The sequence below is a fragment of the Notothenia rossii genome (assembly GCF_949606895.1).
Source record: "Notothenia rossii genome assembly, chromosome: 8".
NCBI lineage: Eukaryota > Metazoa > Chordata > Actinopteri > Perciformes > Nototheniidae > Notothenia > Notothenia rossii.
Genome location: NC_136906.1, coordinates 48,684,588 through 48,712,380, shown reverse-complemented (window position 1 = coordinate 48,712,380; position 27,793 = coordinate 48,684,588). Strand labels below are relative to the sequence as shown.

Here is a 27,793-nt window from a genome sequence, read left to right as displayed (position 1 = left end):
AGAGTCACGGAGATCTTGGGGGAGGGAATTCCAGAGCCTAGGAGCTGCCACTGAGAAGGCTCTGTCCCCAAAGCTGCAGAGTTTGGATGTGGGAATGGATAGGAGTCCGGCTGCGGTGGATCTGAGGGACCGTTGGGGTTGATAAGGAGTGAGAAGGTTTGTGAGATAAGGGGGGGCCAAATGGTGGAGTGCTTTGTAGGTGAGGACCATAATTTTGTAATTGATGCGATGGGAGACAGGAAGCCAGTGGAGCTCTTTGAGGACTGGGCTGATGTGATGCCATGATTTGGTATGTGTGAGGAGACGTGCAGCTGCATTTTGAACCCGTTGGAGTCTGTTGAGGGATGTAGTGCTGATGCCGTAAAAAAGTGAGTTGCAATAGTCAAGGCGGGAGGAAATGAAGGCATGGATTAGTCGTTCGGCTGCGGGGCGGGTGAGAGACGGTAGGATTTTTGCAATATTGCGGAGGTGGAAAAATGAGGTTTTGACTATTTGGCAGATGTGAGGTTCGAGGGAGAGGGTGGGTCAAAGATTACGCCAAGGTTGCGTGCCTGATTGGAGGGGGAAACAATGGTGCCATCGATGGTGAGTGTTATGTTAGTGACCTTGCTGAGGGTGGATTTGGAGCCAATTAGGAGGAGTTCTGTTTTGTTGCTGTTCAGTTTGAGGAGGTTATGTTGCATCCAAGTTTTAATAGCTGTCAGACAGGAATCGATGTGGGTAAGGGGTGGGTTATGGAGGGATTTGGTGCTGAGGTAGATCTGAGTGTCATCAGCATAGCAGTGGAAGTCCAGGTTGAAGTGGCGGAGTATCTGACCGAGGGGCAGGATGTAAATGATGAAGAGGAGGGGTCCAAGTACTGATCCTTGAGGAACGCCTTGGGGGACTGAAGCTGTGGCAGAGGAGTGATTGGGGAGGGAGATGAAGTGGGATCGTTCAGTGAGGTAGGACTGGAGCCATCTGAGTGCAATACCTTCAATACCAATGTCCCTGAGTCGGGTGAGCAGGATGTTGTGGCTCACGGTATCGAAGGCTGCACTCAGGTCGAGGAGGATGAGAATATTGAGGGAACCAGTGTCAGCAGAGGTGAGGAGGTCATTGAGGACTTTGACGAGTGCAGTTTCTGTACTGTGGTGAGGACGAAATCCAGACTGAAGGGGTTCATAAAGCTGGTTGGTTTGGAGATGGCAGTGAATTTCTTTGGCTACAATGCATTCAAGAGTTTTTGAGAGGAATGGTAGGTTGGAGATGGGGCGGTAATTAGTGAGGGAGGAGGGATCAAGACCAGGTTTTTTGAGGATTGGAGTAACGGCAGCAGTTTTGAAGGCAGAGGGGACGGTTCCATGGGACAGCGAGGAGTTGAAAAGGTTAGCAAGATAGGGGCAGAGGACGGGGAGGCAGGACTTCAGGAGAGGAGTGGGTAGAGGGTCAAGGGAGCAGGTTGTGGGATTTGAGGAACAGATCAGATGGAGTATTTCAAGTGGGGTAACAAGGTTGAACTGGGAAAGGCGGCGCTGGGGAGGAGCAGTCAGGAGGTCAAGGGAGATGGGGGGAGAAATGGTAGCGGTGGAGGTTGGGGGAGATGCTTGTATATCAGATGGAACTGAGAAGGAGTGGTTAATGGTGTTAATTTTGTCTGCGAAAAACTGGAGGAATGGGCTGCAAGTAGCGGAAGTAGAAGTAGGGAGGTTATCAGCACGAGGTTTGAAGAGCTTGTTAACTGTGGAGAAGAGGGTCCTGGGGTTACGGGAGGGGTCAGTGAAGATGTTGGAGAGGTAGGCAGATTTAGCGGCAATAAGAGCATCTCTGTATGCATTGAGATGGAGTTTGTAGCTTATGTAATGGACTGTGAGGGATGATTTCTTTGAAAGACGTTCAAGTTGGCGGCCTCGCTGCTTCATTTTACGCAGTGCGGGTGTGAACCAGGGTGAGGAGGTCTTGAAAGTAACAGTTTTATTTTTGAGGGGGGCTAAAGTGTACTATTGATGTGTGTAGTGAGTTTGGTAGTAATAAGATGTATAATAGTGATTGAATATTATTGTATTCTCTTTCTTCGGAGATGCACTTTGCAGACGGTCCCTGAGCACTCGTTTCTTCTACGGCTGCGGATAGAGACCAATGTAATGTGTCGTTCTAGCTCGGAGGACGGCGCGTATTGGCTTTTTTTTTATCAGAATGTGATTGTAGTTCGTTGTAAACCTTACCACGGTACTTAGGAGACGTCATTTGTGTCTGACGTTTTGTTCGTGAGTTATTGATCCGTGAAATCAGAATCTCACAATATCGTTCCAACTTTACTGAACTAAGCCAGAAGACCGTCTAATTTCGTAGACCGCTCGGTTTGCTGTTCCTTCACTTTATTTTTATATTTATAAACATTTATTTTGGACGAAAACTTAGCGTGAGGAAAGGCAAATGTGGCGTGAGTGCGTGAGATATGGGTTAATTGCGTGACTCTCACGCTCAATGCGTGAGTGTTGGCAGCCCTGAGTAGATGCATGCATGCCTCTGACCAGTGCCTAAAGAGCTTGGATACTGTGTACCATTGTGCCTTACGATTTATTACTGGATGTGGATATCGAGTACACCATTGCACTTTATATGCTGCTGCTAATTGGCCGTCTTTGTCTGCTCGCACTTTCCCATTGGTTGGGTTTTATTTATAAATCTCTGGGTTGGTTCCGTCCTACATTTGCACATATATGTGTCAAAGAGAAAGTCTCTGGTCTGCGCTTCCAAGATGTTATTCAGATGCTGGTTCCTACAGTGAGAACAAAACTGGGTAAGCTTTTAAATATGCTGCCCCCACAGCTAGGAACAATGTACAGAAGGAACTGAAACTCTCAGATTTAATCACTATGGGGAATTCAGGTCCATCTTAAAGTACAGAGAACACGACACCATTGGTAGATGTGAGTGCTGGTATATCCTAAAATCGTTTTAAATGTTGCCAGTTTTTAATGATTTTGAATAGTTTGTTTTATTTCGCATATTGACTGGCTAATGTGCCATTTTATTTGTGTTTTACAGCTGTATTTGTCTGCTTGTCTTTTCTGTGTTTTATCTGTTGTAACTTTGTTCATGCTGCCCTTCTTGGCCAGGTCACTCTTGGAAAAGAGATTTTAATCTCAATGAGTCTTTTACCTGGTTAAATAAAGGATATATATATATATATATATATATATATATATATATATATATATATATATATATATATATATAACACTTTCTTTTGGCTGCATGGCCACTTATCTTCCAGACTAGTGTTAGAGAGGACCTCATAACCCTTTTCTATTATAATGGCTAACATTATTTTACATAATCATTATCAGACTAACATTTTGAAACTAACGTTTCATCCAGCAGGATGGAGCAGTTCATGTTGGAGGTGTAGGGAAGAATCCCAACATAAGATCCATTTGATTTGTGTTTTACACTTGATGTTGTTTCTTGTATTTCACATTGTGATTCACAGTGTTCCCATTGATGCTGGATTTGAATGAGTATTGTTTCCCTTATGTTCATTCAGCAGAGGTGGGGACTCGAGTCAAGTCATGTGACTAAATATACTGGATTTGAGACTTGCTTGACTAACATTGATTAGACCCTCCAGAAAAACACGGGCAAAAATCCTTGATTATGCAGGCTAAAATCCTTGATTATGCGGGCTAAAATCCTTGATTATGCGGGCTAAAATCCTTGATTATGCAGGCTAAAATCCTTGATTATGCAGGCTAAAATCCTTGATTATGCGGGCTAAAATCCTTGATTATGCAGGCTAAAATCCTTGATTATGCGGGCTAAAATCCTGGATTATGCAGGCTAAAATCCTTGATTATGCGGGCTAAAATCCTTGATTATGCGATTAAACATGCAGGGTTTGTATGTGATTTTATGCGGTGAAATTGCGGGAAGTTGTGAAATATGCGGAAAGTTGCGAAAAATAATAGATTTTTTTTAAATATTGGGCTGTCTTATTTATTCTCTCTCACACACAACCTGCCACTAACGTTAAACCCCTTTCCTATTCAATTAAACACATTCAATGTTTATTTATTGTAAAAGCAATGCGGCTATTTTAATCACACTCTCTCTCTCTCAAACACACTTCTCCGCCTCATTCTGTTTTCATTTACTCGTTCGTTATCTGACCAGCTTCAATCTTATAGGCTACTCACTTCGTTTCTTGTAGCCCTCAAAAGGGTTTTGGAGGTTGATGCCTCTGTGACCGTGAGTTGTTTGGCTTTCTTGTCCGCAGCAGCAGAAAGCATTTTCGAATGTTTGAATGAATCAAAGTGGGTCGTCACCGTCGACTTTCTCAGATGTATGCTCCAACACACAGTTGCACGGGTTGCAGAATAGTTTCCCCCAACTTTCGTGAAAGACATCGGGGTACTGCTTTGCCCGGTCTTTAGCAGAAATGTTCGTCGTGTGAGTTCCACACATTCACTCTACGTTGTTTTTTTTTTCTCAATTTTGTGTGGAAAAATGCGGGGATTATGCTGCCTTTTGATAAATATGCGGCCTTTTAAAAATCTGCGCCATTTTGATGATTATGCGGTCAATTCTGCGATCGCGTTGTTCTGGAGGGTCTAATTGATAGACTTGACTTGACTTTGACTTGGTATTCATGACTTGAGACTTGATTTAGGCTTGAGATAGATGACTTGAAAGGACTTGAGTGTTTAAAATTAAATATTTGCGTTTTTGTATTAAGATATTACATTTATTTTTTTCTAAACGTGATTGGGTGATTATAGCGCCAAGCGCGCAAACCTGGCAACCCACGAGAAGGCAGGAGTGTCAGTTAACATGGCAGCGGCTAGCGTTACTCCAAAAATAGTGAAGTTTGCATTCAAGGATTATTTTGTCGATGACGTTAATAAGAAGAAAACAGCGGTATGCAGGGTCTGCAGCATAAAGATCAGTGACACGACCACCACAACATCCAACTTCATTCGTCACCACAACAAAACCCCACAGAGAAAGGTACGTGCATGTGTTGTGTTAGCTAGAAAGCTAACGTTAAGTTTAAGCTACGTTAGACTTGGTTTCAAATCAATTAAGCATTGCAAAGAGAAAACAAAACGGTAAATGAACACTAGAACCACCAAGGGATTCATTTAGACCAGGGGTGCTCACACTTTTTCAGCATGAGAGCTACTTATAAAATGATCAAGTCAAAATGATCTACCTACTACAAAAAATGCAAAACATATATTTATTTATAAATATATTGAGGATTCTTTATATCGCATGAGCCAATATTGCACAACACAACACAATTAACTATGTACATTTTTTGTCATTACCCGAGTTTACTCTGATGACTTGCACTGAATTGAATCAGCCAGGGATGCATAGTCCGGACGGTAACTGCTGACAGCCAGCCTCAAGCACACTTCCAAATGTTCATCAGTCATGGTGGAACGGTACTTGGACTTGATGATCTTCATGTGGGAAAAGGCTGACTCACATAAATAAGTGGAGCCGAATAATGCTGTCAAGGAGGTAGCACATTTCCTCATGTTGGGGTACTTTACCTCTGTGAGTAAGTTCCAGAACTGTCCATGAGCTCTGGACTTCAGCTCAATGTCAGCTTGTAGTGTCAAAATCTCATCTTCCACTACAGAAGAGTTCAGGTGAAACAGTGTTGCAATTTTTGATGCGAGTGAATCAACCTCAGCATCTTCCCGAAAAGGATAGCACATGAATGTAGCGACTGGCTCGAGCAAAGAAAAGTCTTGAAAGCGTTTGTCAAACTCTGACAGACATTTGTCAATCTGCTCTGTGTAGCGTGCAGTGTCAAGTTGCACACAGGCCTTCCTTTGCATCTCCAGCTCTGACGCCAGGTTCTGGAAGTTTGCCAAATCATGGCGCTGCAGCTTTGAGGAGAGATGTTGCATCTTTCGTTTGAAAGCATTAACCGAGCTGATCATATTGATCACTGTTTTGTCTTTTCCTTGCAGCTGTAGATTAAGGTCATTCAACATGTTGGTCAGATCGGTTAAAAATGCCAAGTCTAACAGCCACTGACCGTCATTTAGTTGCGTGTATTCTGCATGTCCAGCTACACGGAAAAACTCCTTAATCTCCGGACAGAGCTCTCGAAATCTTCGCAGGAATTTCCCTCGACTAAGCCATCTCACGTCAGTGTGTAGCAACAACTCAGAGTGGTCGCAGTCAGCATTCTCCAGATGTGCACGGAATAGCCTTCTTCGAAGAGATCTGGCGCGAATAGAACAGGCGATCTTCGTTGCAACATCCATGATCTCTTTCATGTTGAGCATTTTAGCGCATAACGCTTGTTGGTGGATTATGCAATGGTAATTTAGGAAGTCCGGGAAAGCATCGTCCTGCCTGCACTTTGCAATAAATCCATTCAAGCGGCCAACCATTGCGGGTGCTCCATCCGTGGTGATAGACATCAATTTGTACACTGGGAGCTGAGTTTTCGCGATAAAGTTTTTAAACGACTGAAATATGTCCTCTCCTCGCGTCTGTTCTTTCATGGGCAGTACTGTTAATAGCTCTTCTTTTGTAGTGATATCACTAAACACCATACGAATGAAAATGCACATCTGGGCTGTGTCACTCACGTCCGTTGATTCGTCCAACTGCAGTGAGAAACACTCGCAATCTCCAATGTCCTTCCAAAGTTGCTGGGTTAAATCCTCAGCCATGGCTTCACAGCGCCGTGTAACTGTGCTTCTTGACAGCTGGAGAGCTTTGATCGAAGATAATATTTTTCTGCCTTATTTTTAAAGTCTCGGAACAATGAGTCAGCTGCTTCAACGAATGCCTCTTTTACCATCTCTCCGTCTTGGAAGGACTTCTTGTTATTGACGATGATGTGACTCACCCGGAACGATGCTTCGGTGGCGGCTTTCGCTTTTGAAGTTTGTTGCGTGAAAAATGACTGCTGTCCGGACAACTGGGATTTCAGTTCCTTCACTTTTCTCTTTCTCAGCTCGCTTTTCGGCGGGAAGTCGGTGTCGTATTTTCCATGAACAGTCCGAAAATGCCGCTCCACATTCCCCTTCTTTGGTATTGCTATGGTAGACTGGCAGATGAGGCAAACGCACTTGGAAAATGTCATCGTGAAAAAAAAGTCCTCCTCCCATTCCGTATGAAAGTTATACGTTTTTTTCTTCTTACTTGGTCCAGCTACCTCACTCATTTTTATACCCTTTCATAGGTTTGAGAGAAAAAACCAAAGGCTGAAAACTGGCCGTAACTCGCTGACAAGCTTGCTAGTTAGTTAGCACTTAGCGCAGTTGTTTGCTCATGCGCAGTGACCTAAGTGTCAGACAAAATTCAGATGTCATCTGACTGGCTGCCCTGTATATCAATCAAAAGACGGGATGGATGATAGGTTGACGTCAATTTTTTTAATGTCACGCGATCTACCAATAATACCTTTGGGATCGACTGGTAGATCGCGATCGACGTATTGAGCACCCCTGATTTAGACTAACCCTGATACTGACGGGCTGTCAGAGAGAGAGAGAGAGAGAGAGAGAGAGAGAGAGAGAGAGAGAGAGAGAGAGAGAGAGAGAGAGAGAGAGAGATATTTGCGAGTTGCATAAGAACTGGAGAGTTTATTTCCCATGTGTTATTATCAGAAGTTACTGGAAACTTTTGAATAATGTAGTTCATCTACTTTTAGTAGTTTGTTTAAATGTTTTAATTATGTTGTTTTTGTTTGTGGAAGTGCATCATTCCTTGATTTATTGTAAAATGAATCTGAACTTTTTGATCTGTTATGATGATAAACAGAAGCAATTTCTAAATTAAACCAATCCTTTAAATCCTCCTACTTAGTTTATAAGGAAATGATGAAGAGGAACAAATGAAATGATTTGCAAATTATATCTATGTAGGTGCTGACGCTGTTGGCGGTTCTAGTGTTAACAGACATTTAAATTAAATATGTGTAATGGCAAATGCCATATATGATTTTCTTACCTGGAGTTCTGCCTTTTTGAACAGACTTTTTGAGTGCTAGCTATATTGTCTGCAGTTCAGGGGTTAATATGAATCTAATATGATTGTCATCGGTCTAAATTAGATTTCAAATGATTAACTATGTATGTAATGAAGATCATAGTGTGGGTTGACTCCATTTTCATAACCACTGTCTTTTAACTGATTTAAATGTGGAAACTGGGCTTATTCATCAGAATTTCGTATGACTTGACTTGACTTGCTTGACTCTCACCACAGTGACTTGCTTGATACTTGGTCAAGACTTGAGACTTATTCATGACTTGCACATGTAGGACTTACTCCCACCTCTGTCATTCATTGAGCTTTTGTAGTTGACTTGAAGTTGGTGCCAGCCATCATGTTTGACCTCTGGTTTGTTGTTTTTGGATGCTCTTACAAGCCACAAGGACTCATTTTACAAATACAAAAGTACTTTAAGGCAAGTCAAGTATTACAATGTACAATTCAACAGACACATCTCATTCATGTCACAGTTAATGGCCATGTGCTCTGCTTCAATGTGTCTTGTTTGCATGATCTGGTATGTGCAGTTCACTCTCAAAAGTATTGTAAGGACAAATAAAGAATATAAATGCAGTTATGAAGATTTGAGCTCAGAGGAGACAATTCAAGAAAGATATTGAGCAAAAGGTGATCCATGTAGAGAAAACCATGTGTTACTATGGCACAACACATACAACTGTATAAAGGCTTCCTAATTATTAAAGGGTTCTCTTAATGATACAACCTGTTATGTATGTTTAGAATGACAACAGTGAGGTGGATCTTAAGTCTGAATGTCCTGCTCGATAACTAAACCTAGTTCAAACATTTAGCAAGCTCTTTCCTCTGGAATAAGACTCCTGTTGTATCCACTACAAATCTTAGAAAAATCATGGACTTCAGATCTCAATGAATCCTAAACACATCTGATCAAATGAACACCAGTGTATAGAAATGAGGTAAAAAACATGACAAAGGACACCCAAGACTTCTATAGAGATTGTATTATATTTCCAAAAATATATGTACAGTCTATTACAAAGGTAACAAAGCAAAAAGAATTGTCTATGTAACAAGAAATTGTCTAATTAAATCGTACAGTTCTGCTGTTGGGGAAAATACCTTTGACCAGTGAATTTTCAATACTTTCATCACAGAAAAATAAATAATAAATTGACCATTTGTATTACTGTACAACAAACTGAAACGCAAAATCAAAAGAAAGTCAAAGTAAAGATGGAAATCCTATCAGCTGTCTTTGGTCCTAAATGAAAAATGAAGTACAACTGAAATCTTGTGAGTGACAATAATTCATCTGCGAGATAGAAAAATATAGTGCATTTTCAATGTATTCAGAGCTCTCTACTGAGTAATATGTGTAAAAAACAATATAAATAAATGTACAAGTTTTACAATTAGAACATATACAAAGATCCCCTCAAATCTCGTCTCTGACAAAATCAACAGTGTTCTTTGGAACCACCCCCCCCCCCCCCACCACCACCACATCCAACTGCTGAACCACAGGGTTTGAAAAATAACTTTGTACTCTATCTTCTGCTCCTGATTCCAACCAGCCCTCTACATCCTGCACCTGTCTGCTTTTTTCTGCCTTTCTTACATTTTCTATTCTTTTTGAGTTTTTTTAATATAGAGCCACAACAAAACAGTTGTTGTTGAGAGTTGAGCAGAACCTGAAGTTTGAATGTGGGTGAAACAAGCTTCTGTTAGTGAAGGTTACAGGTGGCGCTGAATCGATTGTATCCTGGCCTTAATCTCAATTTGGCTCAAACTGCTGTTTCCCCAGCACAGGAAAAGGGGACGTTCGGCCCCGGGGGGGTGAGAGAGTACTGCCTGTAAACTAGGGAGTTTTGTGCTGACTGAATGACTTCATGCCGGTATTCAATTCAAAGGTCTGGCCAAGGCCCAATGCTGAGCTCTGCTGTATGGATAAAGGGAGAGAGTTGGTGACACGGCTCAGAGCGGTCAGGAATAATTCCTGGTGTCTCCTCACAAAGGTGAGTCCCACAGTGAAAATGGATCAAAGCAGACACCCACACAAAGCCGGCTCATTGTGAGAGCACAGCTTAGGTGTAATAACGACACGCATGCTAGCTTTTTAAGGACATTTTCATTACAATCTCTGTCTTCTTTCAGCCTGGTTTCAACACTGTCTCTCGCGTTGTTCTCATTCAGCATGTTTTCATAAAGCCAACTCAACAGTACTCTTCATTTACTGTTTTCAGTTTCTGCTGTCAGTGGAACATTTGATTGCAGCTCATCAGTTCTGTGCTAAAGAAAATCATAGAAAATGTGAAATTGATTGTTCAAATCTTTTGTAGGCAAAGATGCACAGGTTCCACCTTGAATGTGAGTGTGTGCTAGATTAGCTGTCCTCCATGCTTGGTAAATACATATCTCTGCATCAGGGACAGTTAGTTAGACGATAAGGGGGATTTGAATATGTTAACTGGGATTGGTGAAATGTGCAGTTTTTTCTTTTTCTATACATTTGAGAAGGATGCAGTTGACCTAACTCTAGCTTTTGAAAACATAGATGTATATCAGGTAGCTACAGGAGTTGAAGACATGATGGTTTTTTCCTTCACAACACCATGACAGCTTAATCACTGCATCCTCTTATCAAAGAATGCTGCAGTGAAACATAATCAACATGGAAACTTTCTCCTTTTGTTGCATTTGAAGTGGAGACAGATGGCACGGAATAGGTTGATTGGCTTTTAGCACATCTTCTGCAAAGCCCCCTCGTCTCTGTTCTCCATACAACGCCGTATGGAAGAAAAGAGGAGCAATCTGAAGAGACACTTTAATGCATGTTCCATCACATCTTCGCCTGTGAGGGATGAGCGGTGGAGACACATGAATAAATAAGGGAGCTACGTGGCTGGGGTGGGGGGGGGGGGGGGGTTTCAACAGCACGGTCCGACTCCAGCTCCATCGTTTGGTCCTAATTTTCCGACCCAAACCCTGAAGGGGCTCTTTGATTTCTGGACAGCGCGTCGGTGTCCGGAAAGGATGTCAGCATGGCTAAGGCGCCTTCCTAGTGTTCTAACGGTGTCTCTTTCATCGCCGCATCACTTTAACATTTCCACGCCATGTTTCCATCAGACGTTTAGCATATCATAGCGGCAAAATACAACATGGTTATTTCCTCTGATGACTTGGCACGGCAGTTTTTCCAAGCACTTTCCGAACCGTTTTTGGGTCAAAGAGGTACTTTCCTTTCCGAGGGTGACTACTTCTTTCCAGAGGGTTAGTCTCAGCACAGCACACACATTTGATAAAACCTAGCACCTTACAAATCTCAGGTGAGGACCGTTTCTACCTGGTAATTATTGCTCTGTTTAGTCCTACTCTTCTTCGCTCACCGTGTCTCACTTTCACCAGTTTAACATTAGTCAGCGATAAAAAGACATCACACTACAAGAAAAACTAAAATATAGGGAGCTTGTCGACCCTTTAAATGAATGCAGAAAGCATTTCCATTGAAGATCCTAAAATAGTAGCAACACTTAAGCTAACAATTTTTAAGGCAGTATTACGTCTACAATGTTTTTGGAGCCACCTTTAAAAACTGGATTTGCAGCTCAACAATGCACCGAAACAAACACTGTGTGCAACATTTTAGGTAAAACGATGGCAAAACAATTTGTGGTGGCTTCAATTTCAATAAAGTATTTCAACAGTGCTGCAACATTCTACTCAATAACCAAGCGACTGCGTTTCCTGTGGTGAACAGTAAGACAAGGATATTGCTACTCTGATATAAAAGTCTGCTGATTCTCCTGCGTCTCTTCAGTGTTGCACTCTTCAGAACATTCTATAATAAAAAACATTGAGAGGTTGAAACCATAAAACCCTCTCCTTTACCCTGTAGTCAAATCCAAATACAAGAGAGAAACAAACTGCTGCATGTGCCAAACATGTCATCGTAGCAGACAGAAAGAAAACTAACAAATACAAAAATGTAAGTGAAACCACTGCAAGTAGACAAGTTGTTTTTTTTGTTCTTTTTAGAGAGAATCCATAGCCTCGGTGTGCATTTAAATCATTCATTAAGTTCAAACAGAAGTCCTTTCCAATGCACCCTTTGATATGTGGTTGGGTTCATAAGCGCTTCTAACGAAAGTAAGTAAAGAAAGTCATCTGGTTCAGGTAGTTTCTTTTTTGTTGCGGTTGTTTGTCCTTTTCCTCTCTTCAGTGCCCTGTGAAGAGGCGGAGCGAGGAACAAAGGAATGATTTCACTCCAGACACAGCCGAGGATTCCGACACGACTCACGTCCATTAGCTTTGACCGTTTGTCCCGGGTACGTCCCATAAGTTCTGTTAGAGTTTCTCATGATGCAAACTGCGGGTCACACCTGGACCCCTGTGCCGTGGAGGTGCAGCATCTGGGCTCTCATAGTCTGTATGCTGCTCATGATCTTCTTCTGATGGCCCACCAGCGAGATCCCCAAGCTCATCACGTCACTGAAACACAGGAAGGGGCGGGACTAAGATAAGATATACTTTATTGATCCCATATTGGGACATTTCCGTCACAGCTGCACACTGGAAAAAACTGAAACGTGACTTTAGTTAAATGTTCAGGTTAGTTGAAAGCAATAATATGAAGTTGATATTACATTGCTTTCAACTAACCTAAATACATAATAAATGTCATATTTGAGCTTTTTAGAGCATTTAAAAACGAGGCATTGAAAAATATAAACATCTCAAAATAGTAAACAAAACAGAACTAAAAAGGAACATATTTAGAAGTTGACGTGAAAGATAAAAAGCTGAAAACTATCTGTCAAATAAACACCAAATGACAGCTCAACAAAAAGAAGAATATTATTCAGAAAGTGAGAAAACACTTCATTCAATCTAAATGTACAGTGTGAAGAGGAGTCCAGTTATAAGTTATGAGTCCAGTTAACCAAAGTGACGAGTCACATGCTGAGCTTCTTTCACCATGGTCCAATGGTAAAGGGTAACAAAAGGCAGCTAAACATAACGTGTCCATGTCCAGGATGATGGAGCAAACCGTTACAACTCCAGTCTTTTCTTGGAAGTGTGTTTGGAAAGTTTATTTGAACGCCTTGAGCTTTTTACAGGATGTGGAGACGGATGTTGACATCTGATGGTCAGGGAGTCTGAGTCACTGATCCAGGGCCAGCCACAGTCTGGCTGCTGCTCATATTCAGCTGCTCTCAACTACAGTGATACACAGCAGAGAGTTCACACAGGTTCAAGACCCTGGTGATGAGGACTCGCTAATAAGAGTCTTAAAGTTCTTGAGTCCAAACACAACCAATGGGACCTTGTTTATTCTGTTCGATTTTGGATATAAGAGGAGTCTGTTTTTACAGATGGAATGAGTGTAATTCACTGATTTGATCATGACATGGGTAACATGGAGGCAAACAGGAGCAAATCATGAATAGAGGTCTCTTACTAAAATATTGAAAGTATACATTCAGTATATGGATAGTAATCATCAAAGAAGAATAATGGCCTAGTTATCTCTGCAGTTTGGGTAATTGAAGGCCCAGGCCAATTTTTTAAATGTACGGTAATTTACAGAAACCTCATTGGATGATCTGCCAACACTGCCTGAAAACAAAATGCAGCTACTTGGGTTTGCTTATTAGGGTTGGCCAACGGGAAGCGTAGGTAGGTGAGATAAGAGTTGAAATGTGCCTGGTGTTATTGTAATGTTCTCCTCTGAAGTTTAAGCACTGGAGGGCTTCCTCTCTACTCACTCGATTGACATCCTGGCCACAGATTCCAGGGAGCTGTAGCCCGCCGCTGTGAAGTTGTCTCTGTATCGCTCCATCTTGATGGCTTCCAGCCACTCTCCTACTGAGCGGAAAGTGGTGAAGTCTGGTGTGCTCTGATCCAACAGCGGACTAATTGGTCTGCGGGATGAGCAGAAAGATGTTTATTTCTTATGTGAAAAGGAAACGTTCCGCTGAAAACACAATCAGGCAGGAGAAGAGACAAACCGACGACTAAAGGCATCCAGCGGTGCGGCAAATTGCGAGAAGGGGAAAAAGCAGCTGATTGGAGGCTTCAATCAATAACATATTCATAAACAGATGCAGCATTTCAGCTTTCTGCGTCTGAAAAACATGTTCTCAATATCTCTTCAATCTGAATATATTCCTCACATATAGACACACTATAATAAAGTGCTTTTTAACCAGCTGTAACCTCTCCATCTCACCTCAGGGAAGTCTCTTCTGACTGCAAATAGAATTCATCTGACAAACGTCAGAGTGAGGTCTGGAGTTCCCACTGCACTTTAAAGTAGCAGGAACTCATTACCAGGATTGATTTAAAAGCCCTGCGATTGACCATAAAGCCATGGAAGCTGCTTTGGGGTATCGATCCCCCAGGATTTATCTTTCATCTGTGAACTACAGAGGCTAAGTCATCCGCTGGACGCTTTGGATCATCCACTAATGCGCTCAAATAAAAGTTCTTATTGTATGAAGACACATTTTAAAGTGGTTCCTTTGGGGTTTACTCCCTCACCTTGTACATGTTCCCACTGGGGTTTTCAAGGTGTTAGGGTTGCGGATCATCTTATCGAGGATGCTGACTATCTGATCGAATTTTGGACGCTCGGCTCTGTCCTTCTGCCAGCAGTCCAGCATGAGCTGGTGCAGGCCGGGGGGGCAGTCCATCGGCGCTGGGAGGCGGTACCCCTCCTCTATCGCCTTTATGACCTAGAGGATGCAAAACAGAGAGAGTCGTTAGTATCCTTAATAAATAGCTTTTAATATCACAATACCCCACAGTACACACACAGTGGCAGCTTAGAGAGGAGCTGAGATAATAAAAGGGCATTGTGGACTTAATACTTGGCTGTTGTTTGTGTCCATACGTGTCTGCAGTGCCGTTGGTGAACAGCATTTTATAATAATAAGACATAGCTGATACTGACCAAAACAAAGAATGGGATATTCAGTGTGTGATAAATAAATGAACTTTGTGTTTATCCAACTCAGGCAAAATAGCAGAGCTTTTGTCATGTACTGATCCAGAGGTTATGCATGTTTGATCAGTCCTTGATACCTGGGGCTTTTCTCTCGCTGGGCTCAGTCAGGAAACAACCTCCTGCTCTCAGTGCGTGCTAACTGCTGCAGCCTTGAAACAGCTCCTTATGAGATGGGATCATATTACACCTATCTTTATCAGTCTTTACCGCAAATAAAAGATGTTCTGATAACGCTTAAGGCACGGCAGGACTATTTTGGATGGTTGCACTGTAGTATTTCAGCAGGTTAGATACCCCAGTGCAACGGAAATTCTAATTTGAACGTCGCTCATTGTTTATGCACTGAAACGTTGACTTTAATTACATGTATTATATCTACAGATGTCTTATAACTGAATACGGTTAGTTGCAAGCAATAATATGAAGTTTTACAAAATTATATTAGGTTCAGTTTTATATTATTTCTACCAACTAACCTAATACAGTTATGTGAAATGTGTTGACATAATAAATTTAATTAAAGTCAACGTTTCAGTTTGTTCAGTATGTGTGCAAACAAAAGGCCATATTTATTCAGCTCTGACATGGAACCTTAGAACCTCAAATATATCATGACTCTCCATCAGGTATGCAGTTTGCAGCGATGTCATTAAAAGTCAACAGCGTGAGAACAGGAGCGGGCACTTTGATGTGAGCCCTCGCTCTATTTCCTTTATTGTGTCGGATAAGGAGCTGCGTACGTTTCTGCATTTATTCATCAGCTATTTCTGTCAGGACCGCTCAGAAATGATGAGTCATGGAGGGAAAATATGTCAAAACTGAACTGAAACTGTTGAAAAAATGCAAATAACGTTCTTCCTGCTTTCCCACAGGATGTTTGCTGTCATCTTGACAAAGTGCAAACATTTCTGACATTGATGTCTGTCAAGTAGCACAGCATCAAAACACCACATCTGCCACTATAACGCCCGGACGTCTTGTTTAGCATTTCTCACATCTGATTGTTCCGTTAGCATGCCTCTCTATTTACCTAATATATCATATTCCAGTAACTTGCATAAAGACTCTTATTGCACTATTTCACTTTTTGTATTTACTATTTGCTTGCACTATATTTGTCTGTTTATCTGTGTTTTGTGTTGCACTGTTGGAGAAGCCTGTGACCTAAGATTTCCATTGGCATAACTACACTGTAGCTATGTTCGTATGACTAAATAAAGAACCTTGAACCTTGAACCTTGAGTGTTGGGGAATCCTGGTGATGTTCAGACCTGATGCTGAACTTCACCTTATAGGAATCTGAAGCCCTGGAATAACTAGCCATCTACCATCACAATGTGTGAAGAGTCTGACAATAGGACAGCGTTAAGGGTCTGACACAGTTGGACTCGCTCTGTGGGAGTTTCCATGAACACCATGAGACTGTGGCTGAGTCAATCATTACAGCAATGTGTGACTTTTGTAGAGAGGAGAGTGTGACTTGAATGTTTTCTGTGTGAGAAAGAACACTCTGGGCGATGTCAGGAGTTGATGGTAAAACACCTTAAAGATTCTCTGATTAAATAACAACACCTAGAACACTGAAAAGACTGAAACGTTGAATTGAATTACGTGCATTAGTCAATGTTTCAGTTTGTTCAGTGAACGTAGTCATCTCTAAATGCTACCAGTTCTAGCACACTGAGATTTACAACCTCAGCAGAAGTTGTAGAAACCATTTGCAATGTGTTGTGCAAAACAAGACAGATACAAACTATGTCCTGCTCCTGGGGCTTTATGAGTTTCATTGAAGCGTGTCAAAACAATTCTAGATGAGATAACTAAAGAAGTACTCTATCATTTGTAATAAAACTTCATAAAGATCGTTTTTTATTAAAAAAAAGAGTCGGGACCAAACCAGAAGCTGAGATATACTGACATTTACACACAAAACATTTGTCCGGCTCTAAAATCACTGGACCCTTCATTTCCCATAATGCAACTCATTACATACTTTCATGAGACTGGTTGATATTGAACACAGTTTGTAATGCAGGATTTCCGTTATAGAAATGTGGTCTCAATGAAAAAGCTCAGATAACCTTGATGACATCACTATGACATCATCATCCGTTTTTTCTCCGGCAAATCAATCCAAGACATTTTGAAACGTTTTCCACAGGTTGACCCTGAAGGGGAAACTAACCTTGATGTGTAGAATTGTGAAAGAAAGAAAGAGCAACTTTAAAAATATATATTTTGTTTAAATTCTGGATTTTAGAAACAAAGCCATCAGTGCAATGCACACTGGGAAAATGCATGAGCTGCTGCTGCTGCTGTTGTAATTGGTTCAACATTGCTATTCACTCTGGTTCACATTTCCATAAGTAATTATAAACTTTTAAAGTCATTAGGGTCAAAAGCTTTCTGCATGACAAGTGTTTTCCATTCCTGTAATTTATAATAATACCAGAATCAAATCCATGTTCGCCGGACTTCATATTTATGCGTGTCCCATTTCAGGACTGTTTCTCCTTCAAATGGATTCAAGCTGCATGAATAAAACGAGACTTCCTGAACTAATTAAGCCCAAGGTTAGTGCCTCGAAACGGTTCTCTGGAGGGACCTGCACAAAATCCTCAAAGAAGAACCACAAACTGGGATCTTTGTCTGGGATGTTCTACGTTTAAGTGGGATGACTTCATTAGAGATAATTAGGGATGGATCTGGGGAATAACCCTCTTTCAGATGAATGTTAGTGAAATATTCTTCTCCCAGATATGAGAAACGCTTCATATCCAGTGTGCTAATCGTCTTTTATAATAGCTCGTGTCAGAAATCCATGATCTAAGATTAAGAAACTCAAGAAAGGAAATATAAGAAAATAATATAAATTCCCAATTGCAATATTTTAAAATGATTCTCTTTTATAATTTTCCCTGCAGGTAACCTCAACTTGATGTGTAAACCACCAAGCTCGACAGACTCTTACACATAGTTTCAGTAACTTAAAGACTTTTTGTGATGTAATGTTGACTTTAATTAAATGTATTATGTCAACAGATTTCACATAAAAGTATTATGTTTGTGGAAAAATATAATATTAATAAAAAAATATATATATTATATGATATCATATTGATTCAACTAACCTAATGCATTTATGGGAAACTTGTTGACATAATACATTTAGTTAAAGTCACCGGTTAAGTTTTTCCAGGTTTGTTTCGTAGCTTACATCTTGATTGGACATGTCCCAGTAGGGCCGCTCCCCATAGGACATGGCCTCCCACATGACGATGCCGTAGCTCCATGCGTCGCTGGCCGAGGTGAATTTACGATACTGGATGGCTTCCGGCGCCGTCCACCTGACGGGGATTTTGCCACCCTGTTCAGTAAAACGCAGGTCAGTGGCTGGAGTAAACATCACATTCATTATATCCTGCATCTTCCCCTAAAATATCAATTAGAGAGAATTCAGAGTTACACAGGGTCAGAGCACAAAACAACAACTCCTCCACAATCTTATACAAAATATACTGCATTCTAATAATGTCATGAGTTAATCACTGCCTTAAGCAATTACAGATGGATCAAAAACAAGATACCATTTATTTAATATTAGTTATTATTATTAGACATTATTACGTTTTTAACAGCTTGTCCACATGATTTTTGAGAGATGGAATGTAAGAAACTCATAACCAATACTTTGTTTTTTTACATGTACTGTATCTTCAAGTACATTACAATGTTAACCTGATACAATATATTGTCAACATTATATTTGAGTGTAAAAAAGAAAAAAAGCTAATTCTCAAATGTGAAAATTCTGGACATGCACATTATTATTTAGTAAAGGAAAATAGTTGGTAAATAATTTTCTGATAATACATTAATAAGTTAACTGGGTTTTTTATCATTAAATAAAATACGATTTCTCTCATTTTTCCTGATTCTTTCTGTCTTCCCTGTTATTTCTTATTTTTACAAAACATTTGGAATCGCCTTGCGTGTTACTCAATTGGATGCTCTATGACCCACATGATGCTTTATAAAAAACTGAGTGTGCTGAACACATGAACAGCTAGCAAACAGATTTCCAATCCCAGAGTTTGTTCTTCATCTATAAGGCATTAGTAAATCATTATTAAATCCTAAATAAGGCAACAGTAACACGGTTTGGACGGTTTTGAAGGGTAAATTGTGAGAAAGTTGTACGGAAACATCTTTCTGCATATTAAGTCTGCTTGGGCGTGCAGCAGCTCTTCTGCTCTAGACTTGATTCGAGGATTCAGGCGAGGGTAGACAGACTGTAATGGACTCACAGTTGTTGTGTAGACAGCCTCGGGATCGTCGTCTATCACCCTTGACAGGCCGAAGTCAGAAACTTTACATACGAGATTGCTGTTGACAAGGATATTTCGAGCGGCCAGGTCTCGATGGATGTATCCCATATCGGAGAGATATCTCATTCCTGCCGCGATGCCCCGCAGCATGCCCACCAGCTGGATGACTGTGAACTGACCATCGTGTTTCTGAAAGAGAAACACAGCAGGTCAGCCGTCTTCTCTGACCAGGAGGGAGATGTAGGTCGCAGCTCTGCAGCACAAGATGTATGATATGTATATATCCAACTGCAGACTGCTGGAACACTCTCGAGCAAACACAAGAAAAAGTTAGGAAGATGCTGCTCTGAGCCTCCTGAAGGTGACTCACCCTGAGGAAACCATCTAATGAGCCGTTCTCCATGTACTCGATGACAATCATCACCGGTTTTCCTGGAGAACAAAAAGATGGATGACAGAGAAGATGATTCGTTAATATCTGATTTTATTTGCTTGTAAGATGCATCATAATAAACAACCGTGCCCAAATTGCTTCCAGGTTATTTTTAGCTGTGTACTTCATTGGCTTTTAATTAGCAGTTACCATCTGCTCCTTTTATTACAATGTCTAAATGAGAAAATGTTAAACAAGGTTTGTAGATAATGTAATCAGATATAATGTCAATCTAACTACGGCACTTTCACCTCCCAATGCTAAATATACTGAAACTGATCCTACTGGATTCTTAAACTCCTCTTGACTGAAACATTAGGTCCAGGTATATTTCAGGAGTGTTTACCTCTTGTCACGACTCCCTCCAGATGAACCACATTGGGGTGGTCGAACTGTCCCATAATGCTGGCCTCGCACAGGAAGTCCCGCCTCTGCTTCTCTGTGTAGCCTACTTTTAACGTCTTGATGGCGACAGACACGTCCCGCTTTCCAGGAAGCTTGAGCCGGCCGCTGCACACCTCCCCAAACTCTCCTGAGCGGGAGCAAAACGTTTATCAATAAGATTGGGGGGGTAAAGAAAAATGAAGCACTTCTCAATGACAAATGTATTAGAGTACTTTGAGACAAAGCAGCTGAGCAGTAGTGATACAAATTGTGTGAGAAATGTTTGAAGGATGTGGCATTTTAATCCACTTAATTAAAAAGCCTCTTTCCTGCGGAGACCGTTGTAACGTTGCATCATATCATATTTATGTAGCGATCCAGACGGCACATAGTCATAAACGGTTAACATTAACTTTGACATTCAAAGGTAGTTCTCTGAATAATCCAATAAAATAAAAAGATCTGTTCTACCATATATATAGACATCCATGTCATGAGACTTAACTGAAGTTTAATCTAAAGATATTTGCAGATACTCAAACAACAATAATGACATTAAAGTAGAATGTCTGTCTCAAATGGTGTCTTACTCAACCCAGCCCTATAGTGCTGGAGATGATACCGACATTGGCCACCCCCCCCGCCCCCCACCAGACCATCCGACATTAATTGTATGAACCTTTCCCAATCTTTGCAATCGCGCTATCAATATACAATGCATTGCGCTGTGTCAAGGTGTAAATATGTGGCTTTCAGTGTGATGTATTAGCGCACAGAGTGACTAAACACCAAGAGCTGAATGAACAGAGGAGGGGTGGGGCTCACCTGCTCCGATAACCCGCTCGATTTTAATGCAGGAGGCGTCCAGCTCCTTGGCAAATTGATGGACAGCCCTGTTGGGGTCCTCGTAGGTTTCAGGGTCAATGTAGGTTTTGGTGCCTGGAAATTTAACTGTAGAAAGGTAAGAGGATTACTGTTATGATTAAATATGCCGCATGCACCGGCGGGCACTTGGCAGGCAAACGGTTACAAAGAGCAGCGATTCAGAAGGAATTGCTGAGCAGTCGGCGGCCGGTCAAAAGGCTTTTCTCTGGGGAGAATCCTTCACAAAGCAAAGTTTGAGTAACCCGTGCTCGGTGATTTTATGAGGCTGTTGGTTACCTCTCACCTCCTGTAGCTCACACTACCTCACGGAATCATTTCTCACCAGTTTATCCACTTTCATGCTTGGTGGTTTACACATTATATCATTATTGTCATCATTATTATTACAATTCTAACAGCAAAAACAAATAGACATTTTTATATGGAATAAAATACATATTTCATTTTAAAACCAGCCTTAAATACTTGACTTGAAAACTTTTTCTCTCTTTGAATTCATACTAATTTATTTTTTGAATTTATATCTTAATTAGGAAATAAAGGAAAATATATTTCTGTGATACATGTTAAAAAAGGAATTCAGACACTCCTAGGAGTTTTCCAAACATACATATGGGTTAGGAATTACAATTTTGAAAACCAAATAAACCTTGATGAAATGCCATATAACTATAAAGATACAGGAACAAACAACACTGCTACAATAATCTTGAGGGATTATGATATGAGAAGAGGGCATGAATATCCATAACATGAGAGTAGAAGCAGTTGGCAAAAAATAAAGAAAAACAAAAAGGTTAAAGTGAGGCCAGCGATGGGTAGGGGGTTTACATTCTGCACAAATTAACAACAAATTACACTATAATGCACTACTAAGTGAAAACACCACTCATGGGGGCGATTATATTGTGCAATTTAAATTCCACTGATAACAATGTAACCTGTCAGCTTTAATATTTAATGAGCTACTACAGCAAAAATGCAGCGGACACACGCTGGACCATCACAACACAATAGAAGCTCATAAGAGACACTTATTCTCTGTATGGAGGGCAGCGTAAATACAACAAATGCATTGTGCTCCAGAGAGGGGACTCCGGCAGCAGAGATTTCCCTCCACTTGCTCCCATAATTGCGTCGTCCATCCGAGATGTCAGTAGATCTGATAGGAAATATCTTATCACAAATTCCTCGCTGCTACATGGCAGACAAATTGGGTCTACATGTTGAATTTGCGTTATCTAGCTTGTGTCGCCGTGGCAGCCTCTCGTCATCTGATACCGCACGGCGGATGCTTCACTGAGCCGACAGCAGCCTTGTTTTTATTTCCTTCAGCAGGTGGACTGAGAGCTGCTGAGGTGCGTCTGTCACACACTTAGCCCGACACTCTGTGGCACCCCTGACCCTTTGTTTCCAAATCAGCAGTTTGCCTACAGCGAAGATCATTACGGCGGCTCTCGGGGAGGCTGTCTGCAGCTGGATCTCCAGGGGCTTCATTAGGGGGGGTGTTTCAGAAGGCCTACGAGCAGCCTCTTGGACAGAGCACAGTCACACACCTGAAACTCTGTCGCTCACTAAACCATCAGTGGGATGCTTTCTCACTTTTCTTTTAGGAACGCTTCTTCCTCACGCGTCAACCTGTACTCGCTCTAACAGCTGTCACATTCATGCGTTTGTAGTTTCCTAACTTCTTCACCTGCACAGACCGAGTTCAGCCAATCAGCAGCAGATGTGGGCATCATTGTTCTCAGTAATGACCCAAAGCAGATGAACTGGGACCAAACACCCAGGCCTGCACTGAAAGGACTGAATGTTTCAGTTTTTCATCCATGTAACGAGATTATTTTCTTTATGGTTTATATGTATTCTTCTCTATTTTAAATACATTTATTTTTTAATGCAGTAGGTGGACTCCTGAGTTGTTGTAAAGGACTACATTTGTAAAGTAACCCTCCCTACCCACTCTGTTCAGTATACAGTGATGGAAGTAATAATGATGTGTATGTGTGTGTATGGCATGATGACTGCAGGTACTCACACTGGAAGTAGAGCTCCTCGTCTCCCTCCTGATCAGCTTTGCTGTACCCGCAGTGCCTGCACGGGGGGGGGGGGGGGGGGGAAGAGAGTGGCGGAATCAACTGATTGTGCGGAGGAAATAAATGCCCTAAATTACAATAATTTTAATGCGGCAGCTAATGCTGTGCATGACACATCTCCTTAGAGGGAAGGAGCTGCTGGAGCCGTGAACTCCACAGCTTCCAGCCTGGGAGCGTGGCTGGAGTATCTAATCATGTTACATATCAAATAAAACATGTACTGTAAAGGACTGTTCAACAAGTCTTGTAATATTAATTTATAATATTAACGTGTTGAAGGTTCCTTCAAGTAGCTGCACAAAGATGCTCTTTGAGCACAACAGAAAAGAGGATGACGTGCGAAGATGAAATAAGCCACGAGTGATGGACATGCACTGAGTGTGGATGAAGTGACACGTGTGTGCAGAGACCATTCATACTGCCGACTAGAACTGAGAACACTGCCACTATATCCAGAGATATGTAGGACTAATAACACATGTCTCAAAGATAAGCACATTTGGAGTTATCCATGTTCCCAAAATAAAATATGCTATTTATTTATCCTATTCATAAACAATGTTGGGGGGCAGCTAACATAACATCTTATGGAAAAGATCAGATCAGCTTCCAAGGTGCATCCAAGCACAGCATTCTAAAACAGAAAAACAAAACCAGACCCTACAAAGTCATGGATTAATGGTCAAAATAATAAATAAGAGATATTTGAACTAATAAAACATGTTCATAGATTGTGCTTCTTGTATGGTTTATTTTGTCTCATAGATAAGCAAATTGGGAGACATGGATGTTCTCAAAATAAAATCCAATTAATTGATCATGTTCATAAACATGCAGTGGCTCAGTCAGTAGGGGCTTGGACTGTGAGCCGTAGGGTCGCCGGTTCAAGTCCCGACCAGACCTAAATATGGAGTGTGGACTGCTACTTGGAGAGGTCCCAGTTCACCTCCTGCCCTGCCGTGGTGCCTTTGAGCAAGGACACTCCCATCCCCCCCCACTCCCATTGTTCCCCGGGCGCTGGACAATAGCTGCCCACTGCTCCTGGTACTAGGACGGGTTAAAAGCAGTGTGTGCTGTGTGCTCTGCATGTGAGACCATTAAAGAGGGTTTCATCCCTCCCAATTCTATTCTATTCTATTCTATGTTTGGGGGCACTTTACATGAACAACAAACAAGCACAACATTCCATACCTGAAAAATGAAACAGCCCTTTAAAAGTCATGGTTTACTGGTAAACATTACAAATAAATGATGGGCTTTGGGCTTTGCATGGTGTGCTGAGCCATTTCAGCTTGTCAAATAAAAATGTTTCCAGAGAAGTCTGATTCTCATGAACCCACCATTTAAAGCTCTGATGAAATGCCATTCATGCAGATGAAAACACAGAAGAGAGGTAAAGATGATAATGACAATGGGCTGGCTGCTTTGTGCCATACTTCATCCTGCCCTGCGGATCTCACACACTCAGACACAGGAATGCAGAGCTCTCACTCTCTCGCACTTGTCTCATAATGGCTCTGTAGAAAATAGCTTCAGATTTGTGTTGGGGGCTCGTGAAAAAAAAGCATCACAACCCATTAGCACAGCATGCCACGAGATGATGGGTGCACGTGTGTGTGCGTGTGACGACTCCACAGTGTGGAGGCCCGTGAGTGACAGAAAGGCTAATTGACAAGCGCAGACTCACAGGAGCGGAGAGTCAATGGGGCCCGCGAGAGCGTACCTTCTCCCGATGATGAAGCCGAACACCATGAACACAAGGATGATGGTCCCCGCCACGGCCACCACCGCGATGATGATAACGGGGTTCTGCTCGCTGGAGACGATCGTGGCTGATGAGACCAACACACACGTAAACACACACGGACACACATGCAGAGAGACAGACATGCTCAGTGTTTAAGCAGCACAACAAAGAACACACTCTGCAGGTCACACACTGAAAACTGAAATGTTTACTTTAATTAAATGTGTTATCTCAACAGATTTCATGTAATTGTTTTAGGTAAGTTGAAATCAATAATATTAAGTTGAACCTAATATGTTTTGATTTAAACTTAGTATTATTGCTTTCAACTAACCCAGTAGTATGTAGTGTGTTTAGATACAATGTCTAAATACAGGAAGGTAAACAACTTAGATAAAAATAGGGAACCTTTAACATTTTGATATAAAGCTTTATTGCTACTCTGTGCCATACTACATTCAACTTTTTCTGCTGCTATTTATTGTTACTTAACACTGACGGATACAAACAGGATATATCGGTGAGCTGAAGTCGGCCGATATATCAGCATATCTGATTTCAAGGTTTCATTTTCCCGGTGCAATCTGCAGGACATAATTGAGCCCAATGAGATGCGAGGAGATTGATAACCCCCCCCATCCTCGTCTTTCCTCTGAGAGAGTGGAGGAGGGACGCTTCTATTTTAGAGCCGTCCTTATACACACTGCTCTACTGTTTCAGAAAGTGGGCTTAATAGTCCCAGATGGCGACGGCAATGCCCTTCATCTCAAACAAAGACACATTCAGGTTGGATTGTTTCCCGCTCGGAGCCCCCACAGCGCGCAAACGCTTTGTGTTGACAAACTGTCGATTGCGCCGAAGAATGGATTGCCGTAGCATCATATAAAGTCAACGCCAGTGGTGTATTAGAGGAAAAAGTCATGCATTTTAAATCAAGTGGATCTGCGATGTATACATTCTTGGAAGGGGAATGATTATTTTGTGGTCTCTCGGAGGGGGAGGGGGGCTTTAGTATGTCCCGACAGTAGGTCAGGTCAAGCTTCAATATGTCACTGTATGTTGTTTGTGGGAGGAATTAGAGCAATTAACATTTCAATTAATATTACAGATTTTCAGGTTTCCCTTTTGAAGTGGATGACAGAGCGGGTCAAGGACATTGTGAGTGAACAGTAAAGTTATAACCTTGTTGCAGGACACACTCTGTATGTGGTATGAGTAATTAATATGTCTTTTAATGCAGACATGTTGGGGTCTTTGGGTGGGCATGTTGGGGTTTGGAAAAAAAAGAGGAAATATGGGGGGTTTTAAGTACTAGCGGATGGCTAAACACAATGTTAAAAACTGAAGCGTTGACTTTAATTAAATGTATTAAGTTTAAATAACTTTATTTTAGAGGTCAACGGTTCAGTTTTTTTTCAGTGCATCCTGACAGTAAGGCTGACATAAATGTTCTTATCTCGCTCTGGGAAAACAAAGATAATACAATCTGAATATTCCTTTAATGTAGCACATGTAATGTAGCATTAAGAGGAAAGTGCTCCATTTTCTAAGTTGGATCTACATAGTTTTCGCTCTGTTAAGTACTGAGGTGCAAACAATTAGCGTTACATAACTTGCACATAATAAACAAAATAGTACCTCGCTGTGTTTAGAATGCATGGAGAAGTTACAATTATCCAGAAAATGCCATGTTATAACAACATTAGTTTCTTCTTTGGTTATACAGTAAGAGCTGTTTTTGCTTGATTTTTGGATGTCTTTGGGAAAACTCTGTAACACAACCTCTTGTGATTGTTAACAATATATCTTATAATGCTAACACACACAGCTCACAGCCGCACCTGTAACCTAAGTTTACACAAACACACACTGCGCCTCTCAGGGCAGAGCTAATGTAACTTATTAGATTGAAATGAGTTTATCCTCATGACACTGCGGCTTGTCCTTGTGCTTAGTTATTTCTCCCATGACGTGTTGTCAGCATAAAGTCAAAGCAATTTGTGTTTGCTTAGCTTAAACGCAAATCATTTCCCTGGGTTATTACTACAGTAGCTGGAAACATTAACAGGTTGTGCATATATTTGAAGTTAAAAGCCTTTGCTGTGATATAATGTGCTGATATACTGCTGCTGCCAAACTGTCCTTGTGTTAGATGCTTGGCATTGGTGCATTTGCAGACATACTAATGTTCTCTGTGGGCTTTTAACTCAAAACATCAGACAGGTGCAAACTGCAGGAAAGGTGGGAATGAACACTGAAACTGTATCCAATGAAAAGCATCAAAGACCGAAGGTACGATAATACAATGTGTCACTTAATGCCAAACTAAGATACATCTTCCTACACTGAAAAAACTGAAACGTTGACTTTAATTAAAAGTATTATGTCTACCATTTTTACATATCTCGATTAGGTTAGTTGAAAGCTATAATATTGAGTTGAACCTAACGTTTTTTATTTAAATCAAACGTTTATTACATGAGTAACGCAGCAGTATTAGGATTGTGTGTAGTTGCATTGGAGGGCTGTTCATACTTGTGGTTTCTTCTTTGGTGGTGATCTCCAGGCGGGGGCCGAAGGTGCCGTAGCCCGCCTCGGTGAAGGCCCGGATCTGGAACACGTAGGAGGTGCTGGGCTTAAGGTTGTTCACTGTGGCCGACGTGGACTTGGACCTGACTGTGGAGTACACCCTGTCCTTCTGATCCTGAACAAGGAGAACATCGTGTTTTATTGAAACATTTATCTCTTAACATTTGGACGAAGAGAGACAACATCCAACAGCTGCTTGATGGTTTGGGTAGTAAAAGGAATAAATATGATTTAACAATGTTTATTTCAAATAGACACACAGTGTTGCACTTTAGTAAAAATATCACATTTAGTAGTCATTTTAATATCAAGTTTAATAAGTATAGAGTA

The 27,793-nt window shown here is 41.3% G+C and overlaps 1 protein-coding gene across 7 annotated transcripts in view; it reads right to left on the bottom strand.

Annotated features, from left to right (window-relative positions):
- Window positions 1–8,979: 8,979 nt before the first annotated feature.
- Window positions 8,980–27,793, bottom strand: part of epha7 (eph receptor A7) — an 86,929-nt gene continuing 68,115 nt past the window's right edge. Inside the window, exons 7-17 of one of the 7 annotated variants that reach the window (XM_079644998.1) lie at window positions 27,410–27,578; window positions 24,815–24,959; window positions 23,070–23,125; window positions 20,972–21,097; window positions 20,109–20,294; window positions 19,700–19,761; window positions 19,309–19,518; window positions 18,219–18,434; window positions 14,536–14,729; window positions 13,761–13,916; window positions 8,980–12,483 (exon numbers count right to left, since the gene is read on the bottom strand). In XM_079644998.1, coding sequence (XP_079501124.1) covers window positions 12,369–12,483; window positions 13,761–13,916; window positions 14,536–14,729; window positions 18,219–18,434; window positions 19,309–19,518; window positions 19,700–19,761; window positions 20,109–20,294; window positions 20,972–21,097; window positions 23,070–23,125; window positions 24,815–24,959; window positions 27,410–27,578 — 1,635 coding nt within the window. In that variant the 3' untranslated portion in view covers window positions 8,980–12,368. The remainder of the gene's footprint in view (window positions 12,484–13,760; window positions 13,917–14,535; window positions 14,730–18,218; window positions 18,435–19,308; window positions 19,519–19,699; window positions 19,762–20,108; window positions 20,295–20,971; window positions 21,098–23,069; window positions 23,126–24,814; window positions 24,960–27,409; window positions 27,579–27,793) is intronic. The other 6 variants (XM_079645002.1, XM_079644999.1, XM_079645000.1 and 3 more) reach the window with 6 other exon arrangements.